General features: G+C 29.1%; 1 protein-coding gene across 2 annotated transcripts in view; it reads left to right on the forward strand.

The window, feature by feature from the left end:
- The first annotated feature begins 7,290 nt into the window (after positions 1 to 7,290).
- LOC123291979 (neurexin-1) overlaps positions 7,291 to 22,448 on the forward strand; it is a 357,550-nt gene continuing 342,392 nt past the window's right edge. Inside the window, exon 1 of one of the 2 annotated variants that reach the window (XM_044872472.1) lies at positions 7,291 to 7,758. In XM_044872472.1, the coding sequence (XP_044728407.1) occupies positions 7,606 to 7,758 (153 nt within the window). In that variant the 5' untranslated portion in view covers positions 7,291 to 7,605. The remainder of the gene's footprint in view (positions 7,759 to 22,448) is intronic. The other variant, XM_044872471.1, reaches the window with a different exon arrangement.

A 22,448-nucleotide genomic window follows, 5' to 3' on the forward strand; every position in this document is an offset into this window, starting at 1 on the left:
TTCTAAAAACTATTATTATTATTATTATTATTATCAAAAAATATTAGTTGCGTTATATATTACTTAAATGAAAACACTCGATTTATTGATAAGTAATGATGTAGCACAATTAAGTGTATTATTAATTACTTAAAGTGGTTTGCGGTAGAGATAGCTTACTGTAAGATTTAAAGATTAGAAATTATAATGTATATCTAAAGGTTTTCCCATTAAGAATGTCCGAAACTTTAATTAAACAAATTGTATAGATATTATGAGATTTCGCAAAATTTTTTCCACTTCAGAGAGAATTTAATCATTTTGGTTAACGTTGTTCAATAATTTACGTTACGTTGCATGATGATTTTGGTAATATTAAGGATGTACGAGCGCCAGGGAAACATTGGATGGAAGGTTTGATTTTTTTTATGTAGTTGGACTAAGTCTAACTCAATCCTGATAATTTTGGGGGGTTCTCTACTAATTAAGGATGTATGAGCACGGTAGTTGTGACACAAATTAAGAAAAGAAAAAAATATTTTTGTCAAGTTTAATGGTGAATTATGTTATAACTTGAACGTATAAGACGAAAAGTAAGTATAAAATTTTTTGATAACTGGAGTAATTTTCGAAATATCGAAAATTGAAAAGTATGTTTAATTATTTAGCTTTCCATATTTCGAAAACAATGGCATATATTGAAAAATTTTATTATTATTTTTCGTCTACATTTATAAAGTTAAATAACAAAATTCATCGCCAAAGTTTGAAATGAGGTATAAATGAATATGAATAATTTCAACTGTAAGTCTAAATTTGTCTTGGCGCTCGTACTACCTTAACTATTATATATCATACAAAACAATATTAAAGTTATCTCATATAATAAACAACTTGTCTAATATATGTTTTAAGCTCGGACACTCTTAATGAAAAACGCATTAATTGTTATTAATCTTACAGAAAGTGGAATTCGTACATCCTTTTTTACTTTCGTGTACCATTGACAATGTTTTGTATATAGACGAATCATTTAAGACGAAAACAGTGTAAAATGAAGAAATTTGATGTACCTCAACCTATCGGGACAATTTTTTAAAAATGTTCATGAAGGTCCATAAAAAAATCTACTTCTAACTTTTTTCCGCTAAAAAGTTTAACCATTGCTATGGGCCAAATAAGCCAATTATTAGAATCCATTTCTGAGGTTGGTTTTTAGCATCCTAATTTTAACTATTATCAGTTCTAATAAGAACTTTGAATAGAGTGATCACTAGATAAAAATCGTGATTTGTGTCCACTCAATGGAAGACACAAAAATAAGGAATTACAGTCAAACCTGGATAAGCGAGAGTTCAAGGGAGCACAATCTCCTTCTCGCTTATAGAGGTTTCTCACTTACCCAAGGTTCTCGCTAATACAGGTAAATGAGTAGCGTTTTTCTCTTATAGAGGTACGCAGCAATAACAAGTCACAGTAAGTACGATTATGTATGTGTGTATTTTTATTGTAGCTATAGTTCCTCCTAAATAATATAAATAAATAAAGCTCGACTCTCGCTTATAGAGGCATAGGTAAGTAGAAGTCTCACTAACGGAGGTCCATGAGAGAAAAACGACTCTCTCTTACAGAGGTTTCTGTTTCTTGCTAATAGAGGTTTTTCTGAGCTTAAAATGAGGGGTCCTGGCTATTACTCTCACATATAGAGTTTTTTCACTTACCCAGATTTGACTGTATATACTAAAATTATTTAAGTACAATTATCACTAGAATGTCAAATCAATCTATATTTTAGTTCTAAAGTTTATTTAGTCTGTTTAAGGTTTCACTATTGTCAAGAAGGTTAAGCACATACACATTTAGATGCATTTCTAAACGATACACATAGTTTTCACTAAATCGCACTATTTCTTCACGCACTGTAGACACACTTAAACTACGATGTAGGTCATCGTTTCGTACGTACTATGGTGAATCACTTATCATACGCATCATTTTGGACTGAAAACGCTGTAAAATTTCTGAGGTGGCTTTTGAAAATTTTAAAACCTTGAAAATATTCAACAAATTGGGTCAGAAACAAATACTTGGGGGTTTTCGGGGTCGCTGATCACTATTCTGCGAATAACCCTCAGAGAGGGTGGAGCAAAAACCCTCGAGTATACTTTTTTAGTCCATATTGTTGAATATTTACAGAATATTGCAATTTGACAAACGACGTGAATTATCTCAAGGGGGAGGTTATTGAAATTCAGGCTTCAGAATAGTGATCAGCGACCTCGAAAACTCCCGAGGATACGTTTCTGGTCCATTTTGTTAGATTTTTTCAAGGTTTAAAAATTTTCAAAAATCATCTTAGAAATGGATTCTAATGATTGGTTTATTTGGCCCATAGCAATGACTAAACTTTCTGAACATTTTCAAAAAAAAAAATTGGACCGATATTTTAAGGTACAAACAAATTCTCTTTGAAATGCTAAAATGACACGACTAATTTGTTGCACAACTATAATTATTTGTTGCACATAATAGTATAAATAATTTGAGTTAATTACATAAGCCAAAATATTTTATACAAAATTATTATTATTTTTTTGTTCGAAGAAATATTATTTACTAACAATAAAAATTTTTTTTAAATAACATTAAAATTTAAAATGATTTAAAAATTTTGTATTATAATATTATTAAAGTATTTTAATTTTTGTAGTTTTATCACAAAATTAATTTGATGTTTGTTTGACCTAACTATTGAAAAACTAACAATCGAATGTCTTGTTTTATATTAACCACCATTACACCAAAATAATTATGAACATCAATAATTAATCACAGAAAATTTTCAGAATTAGTCTAGCAGAACGTGGCGAAAAGTTTAAATAAATTATAAGATAGAATAAAGATAAATAACCTTTTGTAGGTACCGTCCATATTTTGCAAATATAACAACATGTAAAAGTTGCTGTCACTTGATTGTTTTGGGAAATAAAAAATTAAAATTAAAAAAAAAAACAGTATAGCAGGGTAAATTTACCGGATTTTGATAATTAATTAGGAAAATTTTGGGAGAAGCTAATTTTTTCAAATAGGTTTTTAATAGGTCGTTGTAAAAAATAAAGAAAATATGTTTTCTGGTACCGAACGTTCCGCTCGACCTTCTGCACGTGGTTTGGAGACAATTTATCTCTACATTGTTCTCTTTGGTGACGTTAAAATATAACACTTTCCTTACTATGTCTCATTGAATGGAGCAATTTGTTCTCGTAAAAGATAACAAACAATTTTATTTTTTTAGTTTCGTGAATTACGATACTACAATTTTTTTAATTTCATATGAAGATTCAAGAAATAACATCTTCTCGTCTCACAAGGTTTCTCGTTGTATACAAATATAAAAATGATATATCGGTACGAGCGAATATTACTTCAGACATAACTAACTTCCTGAAGGAATGTTTTTTTATTAGCTTTGGAAAAGTTTTGGGTCCATATTACAAAAATTTTGGGTTGGTATTCAATAAGTATTCAGAAATTATTCGGTTGAACCCAATTACACACAATTTTTTAGTTTTCAGATTTTTTTTAAGGATCGAAAATCTCGAATATTCTATTAGGATTTTTAATTTTACGAAAACACGAAATTCTATGTACAAAGCCCTAGATCAATAATAATTGATGTTTGTAATAATTAGATAGTTATTAGGGAAGTGGAAAGAAGTTTAATTTACGTGCCACTTTTTGCTCGACTAAGTAATATGTAATATTTTTTTCTTGATTGCGTTCGTTTACTTCTGATCATAATATCCAATATGTATGTATTTTGAAGTAATAGCACAGCAATACGAATGCAATAAAAAAAAAATCCCCGCCAAGCGTTATTCATCTGAAGGTCATCTCAAATTATAATAAACTATTATTTAGATGTACATAAGATTGCTAAGGTAGTTGTATGGGTAGATGAAGATTTAGACATGTAGGAAAAATTTGGTTTTGATAGATTTTATTCCAAAATAAGAGCTATAAGTATCACGACGAGGAACGAGAATATGAAGAACAAATCTCAATTTTCAAAAGAGCCATCTATTTTCAGTATTCCCGAATCCATTGGTATCGGTGTGACATTTGTAAAATCGGTAAAATGACTTTATATATATATATACTCTGACCTGTGATATGAGTTAATAAGGTAAACATATAACAATCAAAACACATCAGCCGTAACAATGTTTCCCAAAAGTGGTAGTATTTACTATTTTGAACTAATTGTCATATTTATTTTAAATTTTGTACCTCCTTGATGCTAGGACTTTTTGTATGAAGGCGGAAATCCAACGCGCTACGCTAGTAAGTACATTTTACTATGCCACTAGGATTGATTTTTTTCCCTAAAAAACAATAAAATTTATGATATTGTACAAGAAAAATATACGTATAACGGTAGTATCCATCTTTCAGTTAAACGATGAATGTCCATAAGAAATATAGAGTTAATAGAATGTATATACAGAATAAAATAAGTAGGTAAATGTATTTAGTTGGTAGTTAATGTAATAGATGGCATTCTACTATTATTTTCTATTTTATTTTCCATACCATTCAATTTTTCAAATAAAATTTTCAATTTGGTTAATGATTGAATTTCAAGAAGGGATGGTTTGTTAATGTAAATATGTTTTTTTTTCACTCCAATCTACGTAGGACATTACCGCATTCATTATTTGGATAGCCCAGACAGCTGCCAAAAAAGGGGCCCCTATCAAAAAATAATATTTGCTTTTTTGCACAGTAGTTTTGATTTAGTAGACTTACGAGAACTCAAAATAAGTGAACAAATAGAATAAAAGTGAAACAGAGTAGGCAAATTAATGGTCAAAAGACTCTGCTTAAGTGGGCCTCTGCCGAAATTCCGCATACTGACCATTTACTAAAGTTGTAAATGCGGCACTGTTGGTGGATTTTACAACAATTTAAAGAACTTTAGCCTTTGCACATAATAAACCAAGGACACCTTAAATAATGCTTGTAAACTTTAGAAGAATTACATATTCAAGACGATAACAATTAAAAAATAACAATTTTAAAAGTGGCAGTCAAACTTGTGTCTTTGTTTCTTTAAAACATTTAAGGAAATGAAATTTCAAAAAATTCAACACCTGCCACTGCGGATAATTTTTTGATAAATAAATAAATTCAATCATAGAATTAGAAACTTTCAAACAAAAGTAAAGAAATAATGCAAGCATTCCTATTTTGTATTTTTGGTGATATACGGGTTCGAGTTTAATATATCAGTTAGCTCTTGTGTCCAATTAGAGAAGCACTTTTTTGAAAGTTATTTAAAATATTCGTGAGACATCTGTAGATGAATTTTAAACAAGGAAAATGTAAAATGGTTATGAACTTTGTTGCATACTACAACGCGTATACATATATACAGGATATTCCTTGACTCGATGGACATAAATTAAGAGCGCATTCTTTGGACAATTTTAAGTCGAAAGTGAATTACTTACTATTCAATTTGATCAGTAAAGTAAAGACATTTTTGAGTAAAGTAATTTAATGTTTTATTGATTAAAGATGTTTGTATTCCTACCACAAATGTAATTAAAATTTGATTCAAAATAACCCCCCGCTGTTTCGCAGCACATTATTTCTCATCTAGTAATTGAAGACGTAGCTCTCTGAAGAGTATCTGGGTCCTCTCTTATGGATGCGACTTCAGCCACAATTCATCAGTGATGAGCTAATTTAAAATATTATTACTGCAGCTGTATCCATACGAGACGACCCAGATACACTTTAGAACCTACTCCAATTACTAGAAGAGAAATAATATGTAGTTAGGCAGCGGGGGGAAATTTTGAACCAAAATTTTAAATACATTTGTTTTACAGCAATACAAATAACTTTAATAAATAAAAAATTTTACTACTTTTACTTAACAATGCGACTTTACTTGATTGGTTAAATTTTATACTACACGTAACTTAACTATTTGGATTTTCGCAATAGTATTATATAAGAATAGTAATTGTATAAGACTCTTTCGACTGAAAATTATGCAAAGAATACGCTCTTAAACTATGAACATCGAGTCACGGCACCCTTTTTAATTGAGCTTAATTTTTTTGAATATTTGATTCAAGGAGGATTATGTTATGACTACGTTAAAAGATAAAAACTTTATGAAAAAATAAATTCAATTAATTGTTGCTAATAAACTTTCTTTAACATAAAATTGTGGAAAACATTTATTTTCTTTAATAGATTATTATGAAAATACTGAAATTAGAATATCGTGAAAATAAATTTAATTCCAATAATTTTAAATGAATAATTTTCTAATAGAAAACGTAAAAAAGGTATAATAAATTCAATGAAATCAGTTGAAGTAAAATTCTATGAAATTAATTTTCTAATATTCCAAAAAAATTGAATAAATCATAAAAAACATAAGTAAATTTTTATAAAAAACTTCATACGATAAAAGATGTATATAAATTTTTTCTGCAGCAAACACGACAATTTTACAAAATATTCACACATGCGCTTTGCAATTGAATTTAATAACGCAAGCGTACGAGGTCATGACACCAACGAAAATTCACCCTTCAGTCGCCTGGAGTTTTCATATAGTTCACGCACAATAATATACATTTTAGAGCGTACTTATATCAACCAACCAGAGAGAGAAAATATTCATTTATTCGATAAAATGAAAATATAAAAAAATTGTGTTAAAATAAATTTATAATATTTCATGTGTACGGTTCAGTGAAAATTTATTATTTCGTGTTCATATGTGTGGAAAAACACTTTTCGAAAATATTTCTGCAATAGTTTTTGTATACAGATAAACCAAGATGGTTGACGTTTATAAAATATTCCAGGAAAATAACCTCTTTTTACTGAATTTTCAATTTCATAAATAAATAAATTGTTGTGATTTTTTTATACATTTTCTTGTTTGTTTAAACTTGTGTTTTTTAATTTATATTGAGAAAATTTTTCATGGAAATGTTCAAACAATCCTTAATTTTACAATCTTCAGGAAATTTAAAATTTGTGAAAATTTTTGTGAAAAATGTTATAAAATGGTGATAAATTTTCAGTATTAGTTGTTTTTGTGATCGAATTTTTCCAACAAAATCAAGCATCATGTATTCGAATCAATCCTTTACTATAAATTTTCTGTTAATTTTTATAACAATTGACATTTGTTTTGTAAATTATTGTCATTCATTTATTTTGGACGATTCCCCAAATTCATATGCTCAATTTCGGAAATGGGGTGGTGGATATAATGGTTCCTTAGAATTCGAATTCAAAACAGAACAACCGAACGGTTTACTGTTATATACCGATGATGGGGGGACTTATGATTTCTTTGAAATCAAATTAGTTGAAGGTGCATTACGATTACGATATAATTTAGGTGGAGGTGCACAAATTATTACCGTGGGACGTGACTTAAGTGATGGACATTGGCATAAAGTAAGTGTTCAACGTCAAACTGAACATACATTACTAACTGTGGATGGAATTACCCAGAGCAAAACATCACGTGGTAAAGAATTTCAATTTGGACGATTTTTAACAAATTCTGATGTGTTTATTGGTGGTATGCCCGCGTTATATAATAATAAGTTAACATTGTTAGCGTTACCGAGTGTAATATTTGAACCGCGTTTTGTTGGCTCTGTACGGAATTTAGTTTATGCGGATCAAGAATATGGTGTACCACGGAGACAAGAAATGCGACATAAAGAAGGACGGGTAAGTCCTGAATTTGTTAAAGCCAACTTAAATTATTGAATTTGATAGATTTTATTTTCTATTCAATCTTTAATTCAGCTTTATAAATAGTAGATCAGCATATCAATATTACTTAAGAATGTACGAGCGCCAGGACAATGTTGGATAAAAGGTTTGATTTTTTTTATATGATGTTGGCTTAAGTCTAAATCAATCCTGAAAATTTTAGGGAGGGTTTCCCGTTTATTTAAATAAATAAATTACTTACAAAGTAGGTATATTTAACATTGGTCTTATGGGAATACGTATGCGATTGATGGATGATATGTTTCCATAGATTTCTCCAAAACTAGTCCGTAGAAATTAAAAACCTTAATAAAAAATTTAAAACAAAAAAACTCGTTGTGCCCGATTAATTCAGGATATATGAGCACGGAAGTGAGGACAAAAATTAAAAAAATATATTTTTCAATTTGGATGGTGAATTTTGTTATAACTGGACAATATAAGACAAAAAGTAAGAATGAATAAAAATTTTCGATATCTGGAATAATTTTCAAAATTTCGAAAATTTAAAATTTTGTTTAATTATTTAGCTTTCGATATTTGGAAAACCGAGGTAAATATCGAATAATTTTATTCTTATTTTTCATCTACATTCATGGAGTTCATTCATAAAATTCATCATCAAAGTTGAAAATAAGGTACAAAAAATTCATCAACCACAAGTCTAAACTTGCCCTTGGGACTCATTTATAAAAGATTTGGAACTCATTTATACAAGAATGAATTAATTTCTGGGTGGATTATTTAATAAATTAGAATAGCTTAAAAAACTAGCAAAATTTCAGCTAGATATCTGTTTTTGTTTTTGAGTTATCGTGTTCACAGACAGGCGAAAAAAAGTAAATGGACTAATAATATGATTTTGTGAACACTTATACCAAAATTTGGTTCGTATCATCAATATTTTTAAGCGTTATAAACTTCAGACGAAAGTTACTGTACCGCGATATATATTTCATACATTCAGAGTATAAAAATCATACAATAGTTGTGTGGCACTAAGGCTATTCGGAACTCTACTTGTTTAAGTCATAGCTAAAATCTAAACTTTTGAATCATTTGTCTTTTGAATAATTTTAAAATATAAGATAATTTATTAAAATATATTCTAAAAATTTTAAATATAAGATGACGTGTAACAAGAAAAATATGTAAAACAGATCTTGTTTATGCTCGAAAGCTCTTTTATACGAGAAACTTACAACATAACCATTCACTTTATATTAATTTATTTATTTTAAAGAAAGCTACAAAGTTAAGTTGTACATATAATTAATATGCCGGATAGGTATTGTTATTATTAACACATTTTTGTTATGGCCCAAGAAGCTTTTCATAAAGTAGAACCTAGTAGATCTTGGATTAGAGCCACTTCCAGTGAAAATGTTTTAAAGCTTCGTCGTGCAATATGTAAGACCAAAAATTAATTTTGACGTTTACATTTGCTCTCATTGATAAAAAAGTTCGATCTGATATTTTATAAACGGGCTGGAACTGTTTCATTAGCTGTTTAGGTAATAATAACAATTAGGTAACCAAAATATTCTTAAAGTGAGTAGAAAAAATCTTAGCCATCTGCAAAGTTTTTGAACGAAGTTCTATAACGCGGTCTGCCATGGTGAGCAAATTGACAGCGACCGTCACGTAACATTGTGAATATGCTTTATTTGTTTGTGCGTGTGTGTGTGTGCCACATCCATGGAAACCACTATATGTTCACCTACTTTTTATATTATTTTTATTTATTATAGTACACGAATTTTGCATTTTTGTACTATTTACATCCAAAACTAGTCATGGATACATATGCATAACTAGTTTTGGATATAAATACATAGTACCTACAAAAGTGACAAAATTCGTGAACTATAATTATATGCGTCTGGGATCACTGCCTACTTGACACTAACCAAATAATCTATTACTATTCTGTTACCTGTCAGGCGAACATCAATAAATTAACGTTAATTATTTATTAAATTATAGTAACTAATTAGTTAATAACTTTATTTAAATGAGCAATCAAAAACATATTACCGATATGTATTTATTTAACGTTTATTTTTGTTTTTGTACAGCTTCGAAAGGAACTTTGTTCCTAACGGAGACCCCACGACCGCAATCTTTTTTTTTACCTTTTCAAATGGAAGAATATGGCGAGTTGTGTTATAAACAAATAAATGGAAAGTTTGATTTCAAGTAAAAATTGGACCCTCAATTATTTTAGTTAAGCTCATTGGTTACCGAGATATACAGCGAAGCAAGTTTAAGAAATATGGAAGCATAAAAGCTGCTGCCATAGTTCTGTAGCTGTTGCCATAGACTTCTTATATCAGATAACGGAATCTATTCTAATTGTTAAAAGATTAACTCTATAAAATACTGAGAATTATGTTTGGGTGTAAGTAGTACTCATTTTAAAATTTTCGCGTAAGTCGGTCACTTTGATATATTGGCAAGATTTGATCATACTACGAGATATATGTATACAAAATTTAATCTCGAATTCTAGTAAATTGAAAGTTATAAAGCTTCATCTAAAGAGACTCAGGGGGGGGGGGTTTCTTGATAAGTTTTATTATTTGAAGTTTGTAGATCATGGTGTAACACAAAATTCTTGGAAATTCAAACATATTTACATTAAATAATTTACCGCTGGATAAAATTGTCAGAAATTACGTGGGATCAAATGCCATAGGCTATATCCTGCATATTAATGTATACACTAAATAGATACATACAGGTATATAATTTCTATACAGAGTGGTTTAATAAAATGTTTCCAGTTAAATTTTTCAAAAATGAATTGCAATATCAAGTAATTGAAAACAAACGATTGACTGAGTTAGTTGTTGAAATGCCCTGTATAGAAAGTGTTGAATATCAATGCTTGCATTATTTTTAATATATTAGAAAAGTTTAAAAAAACCAACACAAATATGACGGTCTTTCGGTGATTTTTTTAGTTTTCGAAGCTGTTCAATCTTGTGTAAGACGGCTAGTTGAAGCTTACTGTACCAACCTATATGAAGTTAGCTGTAACAACCTAGCTTTTATAGTTTTGAGGGAAATGTACACCAAAGCACTGTCCTAATTTGCACCCCCCACGGGTAAACAATGGTATAAGAAGTTACTGAAAAGATAAGATTTACCTTCAATTTTTCTTTCAACCAAAGTTAATAAAATTATTGAGCCGTAGACATCTAGAAGCAGTGAATCATCAAAACTATTTCTTAATAGAAAATGTGCATGCCAGGATGGCTGAAATAAAAAAAATAAGTATGTCATCCAAAATATGTTGAATATTGATAATATATTTTTAAATATTTAACATACATTCGTTGCGATTTGTTGAAGAAAGGCCAAGAATTGCCAAGCCATCAGCCGGTTTGACTCGCCGCAATAAATGTTTCACATCAAAATCAAAATATGTTTAAAATAAACACCGGGTATACGACTAGTTCTAAAACAAATTGTATAAATTTTATTCCTATTATTATAAAATTTAAATCTGCCTCAGTGTCTCATAGAATTGTAATCGTATTTAATATGCATATCTACCTACATACATTGTGAGCTATGAGAACAAATGTGGGTGGAGATGCTGGATGTTGGCTACAGTTTTATATAGCAATAAAATTATTTGACAACCAATTGTAATAAATTTTAAAATTTAATGTGTTTTATATAAGTAATAACTAGGTCAAAAGAGGAAAACTATAGGTATTGCATGCAATCACACTTATAAATTGTATCTATATCTGGAAATAAATGAAAAAAAGGAGAAAAAAAAATGGTCAGTCTGTGATTTGGCTCAATTCTTTCACCGTATGTCCAGTACAAGCACAATATCAAGCATTATTTGCAGTAGACATTTTATAATGGCTTTGGCAAGATGAAATTTTCACACAACAGCTGCTAGCGTTATAATTAAATAATACTTTTTTTGTGTTTGAAATATAACGGAGATTTTAATTTGAGGGAGAGGTTTTTTGACATAAAATTCACATCTAAAGCCTGTGGTACTTACAATAGATGAGCAAATTTTGATTTACTGAGGATTAATTATTGTCAACCCTATATCTCAGCTTGCTATGCCTGGAATAGCGGGTGCGATCTCCGCCGCCACAACAAAAAAGCATGAAGGAAGTGCAAGCTCAGCCTCTGAAAATAATTTAGGAGCTGATAAATGAAATAATCAGCAGAAAAGGTGGTAAAACACATATATGGTTAAAAATGGCCTCTATAGCCTAAGTGTATCTTTCGTGGACAGCCAATATAACCTAACCTAACGTAAGGATTAGTTACATATTTCATCATTTTGCATTTCATTTATAAAATTGAAAATATTCAACGTAAATAAATTCTATTTTTACCCCAATTTCCCAGATCAGTTTTTGTGGCGGATTGCACCAAATTAGGAAAGAGTAACATTCATAATAAGAGTAATCACTAGCTAATTCTTACTGATGATGACTACTTGGTAGTCGAAAGTACGTATTTCAAAAATACTTAAAACTGATCTGGGAAATTGGGGCAAAAATCGAAATTTATTTCGATATATCCTAGAGTTTATTTCGAAATCAAATTCTATACATCACGGACCCAGCAAGATTTTGGTTATATCCACAAGCTTCAGATTGCTGAATATCCGTTTTTTTTTGGGATTCTAACAGAATAAAATTTAAACAGAAAATCTGACATTTAACAATATGGGGAATATCCGTTGATTGACAATCAAAAAATTGCAATTGTCAACACATTTCGTCTTATTGTCCGAACGAATGATTTATACGGGGTTGAGAGTTGAACGAGCGAAATTGTTAAATCATTATACAATTTGATCTTTTAGTTGTTTGAGTAGGATTTAGGAAAAAATAAACTCGGAAAAAATTTCATATTGTCCCATTTTCGTAAGGGCTGCAGAACCCAACAAATTCCTCTGTAGTTGCAGACTAAATTCATCCCACTCGTAATTACAACAATATTCGGGGTCTATAAAATTTTCGGTCCTTTTTTCCTGGTCTATTTCTACCGTTTGATTTAATAATAAAATCCAAGGAATTTTAATATTTTCTTTTTCCGGTTACCGTTTGATTAAATAATAAAATCCAAGGAATTTTAATATTTTCTGTTTGATTTTCTGTGTTGGTAGTCCCTATCTATACAGTGTGTTGGCTTCTCTGTTTAGGCATATATTTAAGGGGGTACAGTTTTAGATTATAATAATTATAATCATACAATAAAAAATGATAATTGTGTATACTAAAACTAAATTAGATAAACTAAAGTTATTGTTATTTTTATTAAAAAGTCTGTTTGGATAGGAGCCAGTTTTTTCGTTATCACGATTTCATAAAAAAATTTCCTTATTATGTCATAAGTATTGGTTGAATTAACAAATTTGAAAAGGTTTCTTGAGTGTTCTCAGACTTTTACTATTCTTAGACAGTATGGGCAACATCAATTACAGTCATGTAAACTCTTATGCATTTGGTGAAACAATCTATATCTATCTTTTTTTTGTATTCGCTCTAAACTCTTTGTTTCGAAATATAACGATATAAAATTGTTATATCCCTGTTTATATGAAATTTATATCAAGGTCTATTAAATTTTGTCCCAAGTTAGTAAGTTAGTAACGCTTAGAAGTATTGATGATACGAACAAAATTTTAGTAAGGGTGTTCATAAAATCATCTAATTAGCTCTTTTCCCTTTGTCCGTCCGTCCGCATGTCTGCTTTTCTTCACGGTAACTCATAATCGAAAAGAGATATCAAGGTCGAAAAGAGTAAGTGAGTTTAAGTTCGTAAATGAGAAACATAGGTCAATTGGGGTTTGTAAAACGTTAGAGATAAAAAAAAAGTTAAAATGTAAAAAATACTTTTTCGTAAACAACAAACATTGTTTATTCTTTAGGGTGTAAATTTGGGCAAAATTTCGGTTTCCATTTTCTCTAAAACTATAAAAGATAGACAGTTGAAAACTTGTAGCTTTAACTAGAGAGTCTGGTGAAAGATTTTTGAAAAACGGAAAAAAGGTAAATAAAAAATATACTTAGATATTTTTGAAATATTCGTAAACTAATGGCCGCCATAAATATGATGTCTATACCGGGTATTTCAACAACAAACTGTGTCAATTGTTTATATTTATTTATTTTTCTCCAATTTAAAACAAATTCGAAAAAGGAACGAAAACTTTATAATTTTTGCTTACTATTCTGTCTCACCCTAAATTATGTGAAAATCCGAAAGCCAATCATAAGTTGTGTTTCAATTTTGCATACTTCATCGATAGTATAAACGACGTCCAATTTGCATAGCAAAATGAAAATTATCAGAGAAAGCAATAACTTTTCACATTCGTGAGTATCATCCAGATCAGAGTCCTGCCAAAGATCCATTTTTTTGCTACGCACCTGTCTTACGTGGCAGAGGTTGATTAGGAAAATTGTACAACAATTTCTTCAAAATTATCAAATTAGTTTTAGACTAAATTATAATTTTATCAATATACAGGAGTATTTTTAAAAAGACTGTCCCCTTTTGTTCTCTGTAAACTTTACAGTATTAATGAAGCGTTGTTTAAAGTTGTGCGTTAAAAATTTTCTAATCTCATATAAAATAATTATAATAAGATTTGTTTATAAAATCGACGAAACTATGTATGTACCAAAATTTTGTATTCATATTAAAATCCTATTATTTAAATTATAATATTTTAACTATTATCCAAAAGTATGATAAATTTTCTAGATATAAGTATACCCAAAAGGGCTTTTTTGAATTATAAGAATACCTAAAATATACATAGAAATGAAACAATTGAAATAAGGGATAGGATAAAGATTCTGTCTGTGTACGTGGGAATCTGTTTTGTTATTTTGTTTAGTCTTTATACCTAGATACAACCAACGCACATAGGAATCTGAATGAAAGGGTTTGATGATAATAATGTTCACTGATGTTTTATCCTATAGGAAACCTACTTACTAAATACTAACTCCTGAATCGTTTGCCTAATGAAACTTAACAGTCTATTTTATTTTATTATCGTCTTTAATTATTACATATAAACGCTGTTCATAAAGTCTATTTTATGTTAATGTAGTTCGATTTTGTTGTGAATTGGGTACATAATGAAATAATTAGATTTTTACTTCTTTATACGCCTCTCTCTCTATGCGCAGCGAGTAGAAAAAAAGATAGTGTACAGTTTTTCGAATTATTTGTTAAAAATTTGCGAAGGCGTAATACTAAAGTAGTTCTACAAGAAAAAAACAAGCGGCTATTGAAAAAGTCGTGCTTTTTAGTTACAAGATATTTTTCTCAAAATATAAGGTAATAACTTTAGAAGTCAAACACTTGTTTGATTTAATTTTATAGCTACTTTTAGTTTTTATTGTATGAATTAATTGTAATATTAGTTTAGAAATGACATACTTCTTAGTTGGTAGTCAATAATATATGCGTGAATTAAATTTGGTTCGATCAGGACATTTATTATGACATAACATAAAAATTGCATTGTACTTACTTTAAACTATCTCTATTGATTTTGCTAATTAAAATCCACCAAAAATTTATTTCGGAAAAATATACACGCTTTCTTGCCAAAAACTTAAGTTTTAAACCATTTATAAACTGTCAAAAACGCGGGTATCCAATTTGATGACGTAATATGGGTATTACTATACGAAATAATATTCATAGACATCTGATTATAATAAATATAAATACTTATTATCTATGTATATATTATACTCAGCTGTCTACACTGAACTAACTGGTGGTCTATGACTCATACCGCTATGGCATCACAGCAGGGTTTACCCGCGTTTTAGGTCACGTGATATACAGTTTAAAAATTAGGATTTTTCATTTAAATATTTTAAAAGAAAATGTGCTTTTATGACTTGAAATCAGAATATTTAAGTATATTTTTACATAAATTTTAACTTTTTCAAATTTCATGTTTTATTTTTGACTAACGATAATACTCTATTGAAAATTGAGTCTTCAGAATCAAGAATTGGTAATTACTTTTCAGAATTTTATAAAATATGTTCAAAGATGATTTATTGATTTTGAAAAGTTCAACAAATTTAATTTACTGTCATTAATTTTGAGTTTTGATAATAACCTTTCTAGAATTTTCCAAACATTAAACTGTTGGCGAAGTGGAAAAAAATCATGCCTTTTAAACGTTAAATTCCCAAAGAACCTTTTTATTTGGTTAAAAAAATTGAAATTGAAATATTTCCGTGAAGGGAGAGGGAAACCCAAAAATTGTACCAATAGGGTTAATGCATTCTAACATTCGGAATACTAATTTATAAGCTTTTCTGAATAAGAATCAATTGAAAAAATGTGGTTCTCAATTTTTTCACACTCAACTCTATCATTCATAGACGTATTTGCAAAATCACCTTCAAAGTATTCAAATTTTTAATTTGATATATATTTTATGATTCTTTTTGAGTGCTATATGTTGGTGATAGTTCTAATGATTTCTTCGAAAATCAAAATGGAAATATTATGATTTTATACGCTTTGAGATGTCTATAATGACGTTACACTCTTAAAGAATTTTGTATTTTTATCTATTTGTGTATGTTGTGTAGTATTATAAAGGCTTTATTAAAACGTATTAAAGAGATTCATGGAAAGAATTAATTATGGTCCACCTTATAAAATAAATACTTTTGTCATAAAATCCAGAGTCTAACAGTGGTGGTATATATTGTGTGTTATCATTAAGGAAACATTAATATGGTACAACCCTCGCTCGTTCCTATTTACTAATAATATTTTTCGTGTGTATCGTATAGTGATGGGACGAATGCTGAATTTTGTACATTCGCGAATGCGAATGTGAATGTTTATTTCCAACATTAGTGAATGCGAATGCGAATGTTTAACTTTCAAAAGAAAGCGCTCGCAAATTCTAACCTTATTTTCCTCATTTTTTTATCAAATTTCGTGATTTACCTCTCATTTTCAAGCTTTTTATGTTGGTTTCTAAAGAAAAATATACTCACGAACTAAAATTGTACCGCTTAGGAAAACAGGCTAGACAGGCTAAACGAATAGGCACAGAATAAATGCGAACGCGAATGTAAAACAATGTGCGAATATTCGTCCCATCACTAGCATCGTAATACAAGTAAACATACCATGTACCTTATACACATAGCTAAAGCAATTCTATGGCTTCATTTTCGTGTACGTTGTAATAATTTTATCGAAGCGAATAGGAGCCATGTATTTATATAGGAAATATAAAGATTTTACTTTTAACTTCCATATTAAATTCTAACAGATTGTGGCAGATTTTTGCGTAAAGGATCCGTCAGATTATGGAATTTTAGAAAGACTTTCCGGCTTGAGAGTTCCCGCAAACGTATTGATATTGACGGTTATAGGATACTTTTGCCAATAAACACCAATGGCCAGAGCTGGATTTAACTTAAGTGCCACCCTGGGGGCACTTAAAATATTAACAATAATTGAAATTTAGTACCCCGGGTTTTTTACAATACACTCTTTTTTTTTACATCATTTTTTAACATTTCACAATTGACTTAAAATACAAAGTCCGCGCCACCGTAATTAGCTTTTATTGAAGCATTTTTTTCAACTGTAATTAGCTTTTATTAATGCATTTTTTTCACTTAAGTGATGTGATTTTTTATTTCATTTAAGAGTTCGTTGAATAGAGGATTTAAGCTTTATTTGTGTAATGAGCTCAACCGATTAAAAAATTATAAAAATTCAATTAAAAATAATATTAATTTTATTTTAGATTTTACATCGTAGGTACTCTTAAATAGGTAAAGGGCTTTTTAAATAAGTAAGAAATGGACGTAAGTGATACAAATATTCTATTTAAATCAAAAGTTCCTTAATTCTTACAATTTTATGTTCTATAATATTTAGACATATTTAAAAATATTGAAATTAATCGATTAAATAATTAAATAAGAAGTAACATTTTTAAAATTTAGTCCCACTAGAATGTTGCGCTACGCTTGCTGTTATATATGGAAGTTACTTGAAAAATTTTTAACGATTTTTTTCTTTAGTAATATTTTCTGTTTAAAATGAGTGTACATATATAAAATACAGAGCTTTTGTAGGGACCACAAGGTTATAATAGCCGGATATAAATTATTTGTTGAAAAGCTTTTTATTTACACTTTTTTTGCTGCTGCTATGTGTTGTGTTGTTGTTGTTCATTGTAAACAATATTTTTTATCACTTATTATTTTATTTAAAGAAAATAAAAAAAATAAAAAAATTTCAACACCAACGATTGCCTTGCATTATATTATGTATGTATTGTTTTATAAAGAAATGAATACTCGATAAACTGTGAGCCAATAATTAAGCGAAATATTATTAAGAAATTTCAATTTTTAATCTTGGGCCGATTTGTGGAGAGTATGGCCGGTTAAAAAGAAGTTATTGACTTTTTTTTACCGTATATAGCAGACAAATAAAAAAAATAATTTAAAAAATTCAAAACCCCAACTGCGTTAAATAAAAACCGAAAAGAAGGAAACAAGTCCAGTAGTTGACATAGCGACTTTAACAATCGAGACCCATGAAAATCAGGACCGATTTAAATCTTTCCAACAATGTTAAAGTCGCTGTAGACTTTTTATTTTCGGTTTTTATTTTTATTAGAATTTTCAATACCTTTACAATGAAACCCCACTTACCGTTCCTCAACATTTTAAGCCTGTGTATGTATGTTTGGCATTTTGTGGCGCGCAGAGATCAAAAGCGTCAGCAAATACTCCGCTTCTTTTCCACAATATGGAGTAAAATTTTCTCCATATTGGATTTTCTTTACTGTCATATCTTCAGTAATCCTCGCAAAATCGGCTCACAATTTGTGTCACATAGGAATACACATACATACATGCATATTTAGAAGGATAAACAAATTACTACTCCTTTGCGTCGCGCAGCCGGATAAAAAAAATCATTGGGAAACACGAAAGTCCGAAATTTCGTAATCACTCGAACCTCTACTTAAAGTTCAAATTATTTATAACCAAACTTACCTTTATCAATTCTGAAAAGGCGGACAAAAATGTTCATGGATTTTTCGTTTAATTGTGGGCTCACGGTCTAAAATAAACGCAGCTTACAAATTACTAACTGTTTATGCTGGTGGGAATTTTTTGCTTTTAATTTTGTGTTAAGAACGATAAAACATTTTCTATTGTTTTGAAGGGAAAAAATTAATTGTCTTTTTTCTTAACATTTTCATGGCTTAGAACGAAATATGACTCCGTATTTATTATAAGAAATAAAAAAATTAAACCTGTTGAAAAATCAATGCTGATTCATTTTTGGACTATAGATACTTTTTGCATTTTTTTTATTGTAAATTAAAATTTTTGTTTCGAAAATTTGTCTAGTTTTTCAAATAATTAAATATTTTAACAAACATACTAAAAGTGCAAATGATTCTGACGGGGCAGAGTTCTATAAAATTGAAACGGGGAAATATTTCTAGACTTTTTCAGAATCTTAACGGTTAATAACCGTTAATTTAGATCCTAAACGGCAAGAGATAAAATAATACTTTAAATTATAAAGTTGATTCTCCTTAAAAAAAAACAGACATTTTTCAGCTAAACCTTTTTTTTGGAAACCGCCAGCTTTCCTTTTTCTTTTATCGAAAGAAAACAATAACTTTGGAAAAATGCTTTGCCCAAAAGTAATCAAGGGCAATAGAGGACATTTGTCTATGTCCACGACTTTGACCTACAATTATCGATAAACTTTAAGCGTATTTTCTTCAAATGAATAAAAAAAATGATGATGGTTTAACCTCGTATATAATACAAGTCAATTGTATGATACTAATAAAAGAATTAAATTATTCAATCGTTAGTAAAATTTAAAGCCAATAAATTTTAAACTATTTATCCCAAGAACCGCATAAAAATGAGAATTTTAATTTAAAAAACATAAGACACGACAAAAAGTACGACCACAGAGTAGTTAGGACAGATAACTTGTTTAAATTTTAAACCACGTATCATGGTGGTCTATATAAATATATTGTACAATATCGTATCTTTTTCGAATAATAATACATTTTATTTTTTATTTTTTGCAACTGTCTTCATTTAAGTTTTCGATTACGTTTGATGATAAATATATTGGAAAAACCACAAAGCACGTAATGTAAATAAATAGTTAATATACTAAGAGGGATCGTGTCTCATTTTATTGATTACTGGGTATCACACACAATCTTTATTCAATCCATATGCAAACACTGAACATTACAAAAAAGTGAAATCCAATAAAATAAATGGTAAACTTGCAGTTTTAAAGCCATTTATCTCAGAGTTGGGATGATAAATAAAGTTTCTGAACACAAAAATGTTTGAATTAGCTTTCGTTCGCCCTTCGTTCACAAGTTATGAAGGGTTGAAAAAATCAAATTTTAAAAAAATATTTGATTTTTTCCGATATAGAGCAAAATTCATTTCAAACTTAATTCTTTTTATGAATATTTATGCTTTCAGTAACGAACGTGAACTTAAACAAAAGCTTCTTATGATAGGTATTGGTATTTTCCAATATCTGTTTGTCTTTCTTTCACACCAAAATAGAACAACCGATTAACAAGATTTTTGCCCATAGAGTGTTTGAAGTACAAAAAGTAACATAGGCAATAACTTTTTATACTTAAAAATTTAACGGGAAGGTGTCCTATAATGATCCCCCTAAGAAAGAATGTAATTTATAGCCAAACTATCCGAGATATCTTTAACGTCGAAATAATTTTGGTTTCTTTATTCAAGTGGTGCAATATTCGCATGATAATATCTTTTGATTTGTTCAAATTTTTAGAACTATTCAATATTTCTCAAAAGGGATTTTTTTACTGACCTTAATAGTTAGTAAAAGCATCATAATAGTTTTTTACCATACTAATGAGATAACAGCATTATTAACTTATATTTCCTGAGATATTTCCACAAGGAGTGCGTAGCACGAGTTGGACAATCGCAGAAGTTAGTTAATTATGTGTTGTCACACGTATGTTGTACAAAACTTTATCTACGCCTCTAAAATGTGAAAATAAACCATAATTGGGTATTTACACGAAATTTATTTTTCGAAGTTCTTAACATTTCTTGAAACCGTAAGTGAATTGGCAAAAAGTGAAATTAAAATTTAAATTGGCCGAGAAATACGGATGATATATGATTAAAGACAGGTATTAAACAGAGAGATCCGAAAATAATTATGACGTCTGTGTGTCTATCAGCCATATGCTATAGCATAGCTATATATGGGTACCAATACCATAGCTACTCCGTGTTAAATTCTGTTTTGCTAGAATGAGATAAAAACAAAACTTTGATGGCTTTTATCATGGTTGTTTTTATAGTTTTTCAAAAAAAAAAAAATTTTTTTTTCTCAGCTGTTTGTTACTGTCACATGACAAACTTTTTAATTAATTTAATTTAATAATTCTTTTTAATTAATTTTAAGAAAAAAAATCATGCAAATACCCAATTATTATTTAAAATTAACTGAATGAATTCAGTAACTTAATTCATTACCGCTCTAGTGCGTGAATGAATTCATTATCACACTAGGGCGGTTATGAACTATTTTTCCCACGCATACTGAGGGAGAAAAGTAATTCTTTTCTCACGGGCGTAGATAAAATTTTATTATATGCCTATCAAAATGTGTTATAATTTTATTAAAATGGAGGGTTCATTAAAAGTCAACAGAGGCCAAGAGTAAACAGTAATCAGCAATCAGCCGGCGAAAACTAACACAAAAAAAGAAATTTTACGTTGACATTTGCCTTATCGTAGATCATAAGCAGTAAAAATTATATTTTTGCTACTAAACACAAAATAGCTTAATACATCACCAATAAGTCTTTGTTGAACGAGTAATTTGATCACGATGATGCCATCTACGAGAAGTATACTAGATGGTTTTAATGGTTCACTTAAAACAACGAGGTATCATTTTACCCTGATAGATCATTAGAAAGTAAATTCCGGATAAGGGGTGATAAAGGATCTGGGCTAATTCCTCAAATGTAATGAAGTACATCATAACGGGAAAAAAATTACTATATTCTTTCCGAAAAGTTTGTTTGACATTTATCCCACGATAATTTCTCATTACTTCTAAAATACATTTATTGAAAAACAAAATTAAATATTTTTTGCTATATTTATATTCAATTTGTGTAAGAAATTTGAAATTACAAAAGCATTGTGATGTAAACAATAGTAAGAAAATTCTCTCCAAAATGCTTTTCAATGTTTGTCTGTTCTTCTTTCAAGTAAATGTTTGTCAAAAATAAATGTCAAGGAGTCACCGAAAAAGTGTTTATGCTCATTGGTGCCACCCAATAAGACTCATTAAAAAATATATTATAATACTATAACAGATAATTTACATTGTATGAATTTTAAGGTTGTAAGGTTATTTAGTAGATATCAACCTAAAACTACCACTGTAATGCCTAGTAAACTATATATAGAAGCTATCAGTATCTAGTTTACTAGAAATAAATGTATCTCGTGACTAGAATGATACCATATTCAAAACTTTACTCAACAAAGGTCATGGTTTTA

The sequence above is a fragment of the Chrysoperla carnea genome, chromosome 2, assembly GCF_905475395.1.
Source record: "Chrysoperla carnea chromosome 2, inChrCarn1.1, whole genome shotgun sequence".
Lineage (NCBI taxonomy): Eukaryota > Metazoa > Arthropoda > Insecta > Neuroptera > Chrysopidae > Chrysoperla > Chrysoperla carnea.